General features: G+C 39.8%; 1 protein-coding gene across 1 annotated transcript; it reads right to left on the bottom strand.

The window, feature by feature from the left end:
* Positions 1–2,902: 2,902 nt before the first annotated feature.
* On the bottom strand, positions 2,903–7,420 carry LOC134679886 (uncharacterized). Its single transcript, XM_063538802.1, has 2 exons — positions 6,438–7,420; positions 2,903–2,984 (listed from the first exon to the last, which is right to left on the bottom strand). Exons 1-2 carry the CDS (start codon positions 7,271–7,273, stop codon positions 2,972–2,974), a joined length of 849 nt encoding a protein of 282 aa, XP_063394872.1. The 5' UTR covers positions 7,274–7,420; the 3' UTR covers positions 2,903–2,971.
* Between the last annotated feature and the right edge of the window lie 2,175 nt (positions 7,421–9,595).

The following is a 9,595-nucleotide window of genomic DNA, read 5'->3' as shown; positions in this document are numbered from 1 at the left end:
ATGTTATGTACAAAGGCGAACTTATCCCTAAAAGGGATCTATTCCAGCTAACCTTTGAGAAAATGCGAAACGAAAATGCAAGTGTTATTTAAACGTAATAATGTCATGAAAGTTTGACGTTTCAAATAACATTTGCACAGTATGGGCTATTAAAATCGGTATATAAATATACGTTTTACTTATTGTAACCCAATAAGGAGTACAATTGTATACACATTGATATAGAACAGGCGCGCATAAGCCCGGCCCCATTCTGCGTCATATACATGCGTGGTGACCCTATGTTACAAAGGAAAGTCCGTTCAAACATGAACTCTGTTAAGCGAGAATAAGGTATAAAATCGAATGAGCTTCCCAATGTCACTTAGGGTTGTTACCCGTAGGGCATTCTGCGGTCGCATTGTCACATCCACTCTTGCGCAACTGAGAGCAATTAGGTCATTTTTAACGGATTATGTCGTAGTAATTGCTACAAACAATTTTATGCCTTTCCCAGGCAATTTGCTAGGTGCCATATTGTTTATGTTTTTTTTTTAAATAGCACTTACTGGCAAATGAATTGTGATAATGACCATGAAGGGTAATGCTTTATAATCTTTTTATGACTTTTATAGACAAATGGCAGGTTTAGTTTACTGGCAAAGATTCTTGGTATACAATAAATTTATGCCCGCGACTTCTTTTACGTGAGATGGTGATGATGATGATGATAAAAACTATCCTTTTTTTTGGAGTTAGGTTTAGTCATATAAATTTTATTTTATAAGTAGTTATATTTCAGTAGGTATATTTTAAACTCGAGTTTCAAATTAGAGTTAGACCAAAAAAAATCTGCAGCGATTTGATAGCCCACGCAGTGCAAGTGTTATTTATACGTCATAATTTCATAGAAGTTTGACGTTCAAAATTACACTTACACTGCGTGGGCTAAAGTCATAAAGATCAACAAAGTACGGCCCGCGTCACCTCCGTTAACTACTAAGTGGCCCTTGGCTGCTAAAAGGTTGCCGACCGCTGATTTAGATGATAAGTTCAGTGGTTTAAGCGTGAAGAGGTAACATACAGCCAGACATACAGTTACTTTAGCGTTTATAATATTCGTAATAATCATGGCGTTATATTACGTTTTAAATGTCGAATAGATCCCCAATCCGCGATTCAACACATGTTCTTTGTAACCAAGTCCACGAAAGGAGGTCAGTGACGTCACTCCAAATCTAACCAGATGACTGTCCTATTTCACATCCAAATCTTTCATGACAATCTTCCATGTTAGACATGAACTGTAATTAAATAAACATTAGCAGTCTGTCTGGAAATAATGTGTTGGAAATTTTGCCATGATGAGATTGCAGATGTTATGTGATAAAAAAATTCAAAATTGGCTGGACCTAATTGTTAAGAAAGTTGGTCTACAAACTTTTACTCCTAGCCTAAATATAAGCTTTAGATATTAGTAAGCCTACAGAATTGAGGCCCTTGCAGTATGCAGGTTTAAATTGACATGCTTTTTTGCCGCTATAAGTAGTTTCTCTTTTCTTGCACGAATAGCAATTTAATAATATCAGTCACAACGAATACAAGCAGACTGCGATGTTGAACGATTATACACGGTGACATTGGAAAAAGTGAAAACAAAAGGGAATTGAATTAATTAATTAAAATTTCGCGCTGCGATGTTGAAAATTATCTTAGACAAAAAAAATATCCTCATGTATACAGTCGCAATCAGATATATCGGAGCGGCTAAGATGCTCACAAATATCTGAACACACCTCTATTGTCAGGGTGTTAGAGTGCGAGTTCAGATGTTGTGGACGCCTTGTCTTCTCCTATATATCTGATGGCGACGGTACTATGGTTAGGTTGGTCATGGTCACCTCGCGGCTTACACTGCGGGTTGGTATTCTCATACAATATGTGCTAAAAGTAACAACAAGTAGTATTACCACGCAATAGGTACTTACTAATACCATAGATAAATAATACTAAGAATAGAGTGCTCACTCCATACATCAGTTTAGATAACAAAACGACTATTATTTTCTCAGTCGCCATCTAGCATCGAGTAGCGGAATTATCAGTACCGTTACTTGATAATAGAATTCTCTAGTGTCGCGATTTACGAAAATCGTATTGAACAACAATTTACAACTAAGATTAAACGCAGGAGGACTTGAAAATAGAGTTCCGGTTAGTCCGGTTATAATATTAGCTGAAAATGGTTAAGCATTCGACTTATCGGTCGTCCGAACACCTATTGTCAAGAAGCAGTACTGATAATTCCGCTACTCGATGCTGGATGTCGACTACGAAAATCGGTTTTGGTAAGTACTAATAGTGTATCGAGTGAGCACTCTATGTATTTCTTTCTCTATGCTAATACTAATTCCTAGACATACACGTACAACACGTCATGGCAATTCTGTCACGAGTGTCACATCTTCAAAACCAAATTTGGCCTGGCCAGCCATATAAGGCACCAAGAAAGGAATCGCAGTAACCCGCTACGGCCGTCTCAACCTTAACGACATCGATGAGGACTATACTACTAGTTAAGTACATTGAAATGGTGATCAATTAAATATAGTAAGATACGAGCCCCGATGCAAATTATTTCGTCTAGTTCCACGCAACAATTTTGTTTATTTTTATAAATTTTACACATGAACATAAAATGACCCAGTAATGGGAACCATAATAGCAATGTTTAATGTAGTTTATTTTGATCGTATAATAAAATTGCATGAGACTTGTATTGCTGAAAAAAGGACTTTTCAAAAACGTTGTCCAAATTATATTGTCCTCTCCTACAGCACTGCTGCATGCATGGGCTCGAAACAAAATTGTCAGTACATTGGCAGAGTGGTATGTCGCGGGGTAGTAAAGCAAACAACCGTACTGCTCTGTAGCTAGTTTATTACTGGTTTGACGGGGTTCATGCGCTTACATATATTCCATCCCTCCACCATTAATTCGGAAACCTAGAACCAATACAAACAAAATATTAATAGTACAAACAAGATATTATAGTAGGTAACACTTAAAATTAACTATTATAAATTATAATAAATAATTAAAAGAAAGGCTTATAATTAACAATATTTTTGGGTCTTTTGGAACGCCCCACCGGCTCATCCATATCATCTACCCTTGCTGGGAGGACGTCCTGTTCAACATCAGTAACTAAGTCACTAACCGTACCCCCGTCACCCCCTTCGCAGGCTTCAGCCCACTCCTCATCCTCAGTTTGAAAATTACTACCACCCTGACCTTCAGAACCTTCTGAAGTCTGTATTGCTTGTGACAACGGCGGAGGAGATAAGTATGGCGAAACACCGGCCGAGCCCGCGGCCACCGATGCTGGCGCCGCCGCCGCCGCCTGGGGGTCGGCCGCGGCCTCAGCCGGGACTTGTTCTGCCCCGACCATGTCCGTTGGCCTGTCTACAACTGCGTGTGGGCTTGGCGGTTCATATGGTACAGTTTGAGTCTGATCACTACACGGAGGAGTATATTTACGAATTTGGTCTATATGCCTATCACATTTTTCTTGAAATTCTGTAAACATTACCTCGTACATTCTGTTACCTTTAATTCTAACAATTATTCCTATCTTCCAAACACTTTTTCTAGCCGTGAACCACCTAGCCCATACGGTTTCTCCTACTTGAAAACGCCGACACGGCCTTTTAAAAGCATTGTCTATAGTACCATTGCCAGCGACCTTATTTTGCGGTAACACAAGGTCCAATCTAGACCGTAAATTTCTCCCAATCATTAATTGAGCCGGTGTTTGACCTGTGACACAATGAATGGTATTTCTATAGTCAAACAGAGAACCCAGCAGTTTTTCTTGTATGGCGAAATGACTTGCGCCCGTCATACTTTGCAATACACATTTAAGCATTTTTTTACAAGTCTTTACAGAGTTCTCCGCTTGGCCATTACTACATGGGTGGTAAATTGGGGATGTTATATAATCTATACCGTTTACTTTACAAAACATTTTAAATTCTGCTGAACAAATCTTTACATCATTATCCGACACTATTGCCTTCGGTAGACCGAATATTGAAAATAGATGTTTAAGTTTTAATACGAGGGCACCAGTCGAAGTACCTTTATCCATGTAAATACATTCCAGCCATTTAGAAAAAGCATCAACCACGATCAAGTAATCCTTTTGCTCAAAAGACATATAATCAATATGTACGCGGTGCCACGGGCCCGGCGGGCGCGGCCAGGGTGCGGGCGGGGCGCGCGGGGGCGCGGGCTGCACCGCGGCGCACGCGCTGCATGCGCCGACCCAGCGCTCGATGTCACCGTCGATCCCGGGCCACCACATCCTACCGCGAGCTGCGTTTTTTGTTTTTACGATTCCAAAATGTGATGAATGTAATGCCTTTAACATTGATTTTCGAAAAACGTCAGGAATTACTATTCTATGACCTCGGAATAAACATTCGTCTATTACCTCTAAATCGGTCTTACACTGAAAATAAGGTAAAATAGACCTACAAGTAATCTTTCTAGGCCACCCGTGATTCATATATTTAATTACTGTTCTTAACACCTTATCAATGCCCGTCGCTTGCCTTATTTGCTCGAACGTAACCGGTTTTACGTCAGTATCTAGGAACAGAAAAAACCTATTTCCGTCTTGCTCCCGCTCGGTATCGTTCTGCGCTTGCAAGGGCGAGCGAGAGAAATAATCTGCCACCTGATTATTTTTCCCGCTTACATACTGAACTGTATAGTTATAGGCTGATAACAAAACTGCATATCGCTGCAAACGTAATGCGGCCGTGACCGAGATTCCATTTTTTTTACCAAAGATTGAAACTAATGGCCTGTGGTCGGTCTTTAATATAAACGGAGTTTGCCTGCCATATAAATATTGATGGAAATGTTTTATACCGAATATCAATGCCGTGGCCTCTTTTTGGATTTGGCTATAATTTCGTTCACTTACCGTTAACGTACGGGAGGCATACGCGATCGGGCGCTCGCGGCCTTTGCTGTCCACGTGAGCCAAGACCGCGCCAAGACCGGCAGGACCAGCATCCACTGAAAACGATATTTGCGCCGCCGGGTCAAAATGCGCCAATACGCGCTCGCTAGCGAGCTCGCGCTTAATGTTGTCGAACGCGGCTTGCTGGCGTGCACCCCAATTCCATTCTACGCCGTTTCGCAGTAGTTCAATTAATGGACTTAACACTGCCGATGCGTTCGGTATAAAATTCCTATAATAATTAACTAGGCCAAGAAACCTTTTAATCCCTAATACGTTTTCTGGCGCGGGAGCCTTAAGTATCGCGTCTACTTTATTAGGACTCGTTCTCAACCCGTTCTTATCAATTACGTAACCCAAGTAGGTGACATGATCTTGGAAAAATGCACATTTTTCCTTCTGCAAACGTAATCCCGCATCATTTAACCGTTTTAATACTTCCCGTAACCTCGCTAAATGGATCTCTTTGGTGGGTCCTGTTATGCAAACATCGTCTAGCCATACACTCACCCCTTCCAGCCCGGACAGTAATGTTTCCATGGCCTTTTGAAAAATTGCAGGCGCGTTTGCGAGACCATACACAAGACGCGTATATGAAAACAATCCGCGATGAGTATTAATTGTAGTCAATTTTTGGGATGCTTCCGTTAATTTAAATTGATTATATGCGTTGCTTAAATCGATTTTAGTATATTGTAACCCTCCTCCTAATCTTGAAAAAACTTCTTCGATTCTAGGCAACGGATATTTATCAATTTTAAGATCTTTATTGAGAGTACATGAAAAATCACCTGCAATCTTCAATTTTCCATTTTCTTTTAATACTGGCACTATCGGGGTGGCGTATTCTGAATAATTTACAGGTATTAAAATACCTAAGGCAACTAACCTATCCAATTCTGCGCTGACCCTATCTTTTAAGGCAAAAGGTACTGATCGTGGCTTAAAAAACTTGGGTTTTGCATTGTCTTTTAAATGTAATTCCACTTCAAATTTGTTAAAACAACCTAACTTGTCTTCCCAAATGTCTGGATACTGATTTAAAAGACTTTGTACTTCGCTTGCGACATCAATAAGTTTATTAATGTTATGGTGCTTCGATGTTACATATAAATCGAATTTTGCCATAAAATCACGGCCTAAAAGCGGCGGCCCACCATCAGTCACGACATAAAACCGTATCAATTCTGTTTTGTTTTCAAAGGTTACACGTGCAATAAAATATCCTAATGGTGATATCTGGTGCCCTGTATAAAAACACATTTTTAAATCGTTTTTACATAACTTATATTTATGAAACTTTTCACGATAAAAATCTTCGGATATCACGGAACAACCGGACCCCGTATCTAGTTCCATTGATAAGTTTAAATCGCACACATTTACCGACACTTTAAAAGGCTCATAATTTACATAGTTTACGTACCTCATTTGAAACATTTGGCACTCTTTACAGTTCTCACACTCATCTTCTTCTAACGACTCAGCACCAATACTATGGATTTTCGACTTGTTATTTCCACAAACTTTTTTAAGATGCCCCTTCTGACCGCAATTTTGGCACTTGTAGTTTCGAAATCTGCACTTCGCCGCGTCGTGGTTCTTCATCCCGCACACGGCACACCGCGTCCCGGCGACGTCGTCATCCTTGCAGCCGCTCGCGCCGCCACCGGCGCCCGCGCCGGCGCCTCGGCGCCCCGTGCGCGCCTGCGCGCGGTACACCGGCTCCTCCTTGACGACCACCGTGCGCGCTTGTCTCGCGCACGCCGCCTGCTGTGCTATTTCTAATGCTTTAGACAGCGTCAACGTCTTCGAATCACTCTCGAATAGACGATCGCGTTCCGGTCCCATATTGAAGCCTAGTACGAAACGGTCTCGTAATAAGGTGTCCAATTCCGTACCAAACTCGCAGTTGACGGCTAAGCCTCGTAGCCGCGCTGCCCAATCCTGACTGCTTTCTGAGCCGGACTTAGTTGCTCCAAAAAACTTGGCCCTATCCGCGAAAGTCGATCGTTTCGGCGTGAAATGCCCACTGAGTACTGTAACTAGCTCGTCAAAAGACTTTTCTTCCAGTTTGGTTGGATGCACAAGATTCCGTACAAGACGGTATGACTCATCCGATAAATGAGTTAGTAACACTGCACTCTTATTGTCTACCGGAATCTTGTTAAGTTTTATAAACTGCGATAACCTTCCGTAAAAAACGTCCCATTCTTGCACTTTATGATCAAAAACTCCTATATTTCCGACGAAATTAGTCATTGTTAAAGAATCTAATTTTATTTATGCACTATGTAGGTAGAACGTCCTCGTCGCCAGTTGGTATGTCGCGGGGTAGTAAAGCAAACAACCGTACTGCTCTGTAGCTAGTTTATTACTGGTTTGACGGGGTTCATGCGCTTACATATATTCCACAGAGCCCTATTGCTTTCCCTAGTAATAGCCCCTTTCACATATGTTGTAATCCTACCCGTCAATAAAAAAATAAAAAATCATTATTTTTTTTCTTTCAGTACAAACGGTATTTCTTGTATTTTGATTTAGTTATTGTAGAGTATTACCATATAAAATTAAATAACATTAGTATAAGCATTAAATATTAGTAATTTTTAAACAAAAACATTATTTTTGAACAAACGCGAGAACCTCAAAAAATGGTCTCACTAGACGAAAACATGTGCATCGGGGCTCGTCTAGTGGTCTTTGGAGCATACACAGTTAAGAAAAAACTCGATATGACATTCTTTTTAAATTACATGCAGCCCATTTCACTCTTACCAATATAATAAGGTAAACGTAAGTACTGGTGCTCGACGCGGTCCTAGTACAGTACTGTCATCTTGAAACTTAAGTCATTGTCAATAGAAGTGACAGCAGGGTGTCATCTACTGGGCATTAGCATGTCGAGCACTAAGTACGTTAACTTATTACACTGAGAAGTAAGAGAGTTGTCAAAATAAGCACAAATCAAGATGAACTTGTAAGGTTTCAATGCTTAATCTGACTGATTGTTCACAAATCACAACTGAACAAACTCTTTAGGTTTTTTATTCTCTCAGTAAAGTTGTCTATGATATAAGATTATAAGATATAGATGGTCAAGCAAATCTTGTCAGTAGAAAAAGGCGCGAAATTCAAATTTTCTATGGGACGATAACCCTTCGCGCCTACATTTTTTAAATTTGCCGCCCATTTCTACTGACAAGGTTTGCTTGACCAGCTATAGTTAAATATAAGATAGTTAAGCATGAAATCTGTAAAATATTTTGTGGAGCTACAATAAATTAATTTGAATTGTTTGTGAGTTGTTTTAATGTGGAGACACGGTTCTAACCGCCGATTTCGTGTATTTCGTTCAATAATATCTCCACTACTAGGCATTCAAATTCTACTAATACAATTGAAAACGAGTGGTCAATACCACTTGATTTCAAGTTTCTACTGCTCGTATTTAAAAAAGTTGCATTTCGCCGTTTTCCACACATTTTCGAGTGACGAAATCGAGCGATCGAAATTCAAAAATCGCCCCCAAGGCCGAGGATATGTTCTCACGCGCTGATCACGTGTCGAAGGTCACCCTGTATTTCGCCATATTCCCGTATTTCGTCATATGTAACAACAAATTGAGACAATGTTAGCTCTCTTAGCAAGCCTTTTGAATCAATAGGTATTTGCACTTGCGTCCTCAGTGACCGCCTAATTAGAGAGGTCTTCGCCCGACCACGGACTGACTTTCAAACGCTCTCTAAACAGAATTACTTAATTTTCTTTTTATCGCCCACAAAAAAGGTATTGACAGAGACGTGTGAATAATAGACTGATACCGTAAAAGTATGTTTTGCACGCCGCGTCACAGTTCAGTAAAATCGAAATAATTTAAAAGTAGTTACAGGCTACTACAGATATAATACACTTTCTTCAGAAAAAAAACCCACCGAGTCACATTTAAAAACGAAATAACTTAAAAGTTGTTACTTACATATATAATATATACACTCTTCATTTTCTTCAGAAAGTGTATGTGTTGTCTACTTTTAAATTATTTCGCTTTTACTGAACTGGGACGCGGTGGGCAAAGTTATGTTAAGGGGCAAAATTTTATACTTTTACGGTAATTTCCACAGTCTTGTTTCTAATCTGTCGCATTGTTGTAGTTGTAGATGGCGCTAATTGCACTTGAAGATTATGTTTGCACATTTTAGCAATGCGAGAGGTCAATGGACAGTGTAAATATAAATAATCAATATTAAATTAAAAATAGAGTTCACAGTTCAAATAGGTGTGCACTTGTGCAGGCACTTTTCATGAAACTTCATAACTTCTAGTGTAAGCGAAAGTATTTTTTGGGTTTTTTAGGCTTAATAATAGCATTGAAGCAAATTCTTCCGCTTCAAGTTACAACCTATTATGAAACGGGCTGCACTCCGTTTTGTCACTATTTATTAAGTTCTCTTGAAATAAACAATTAACCTAATATGACTAGATTAGGTTTCTTGTAGCAGCAGCTGAAACTCTGCCTATCTAGCAGAACTACCCGAATGCAACTGCAGATATCACTTGCCTCTCATTATTATATACTGGTCT

This window comes from Cydia fagiglandana, chromosome 3, assembly GCF_963556715.1.
Source record: "Cydia fagiglandana chromosome 3, ilCydFagi1.1, whole genome shotgun sequence".
Lineage (NCBI taxonomy): Eukaryota > Metazoa > Arthropoda > Insecta > Lepidoptera > Tortricidae > Cydia > Cydia fagiglandana.
This window is presented reverse-complemented; position numbering and strand designations above follow the sequence as displayed.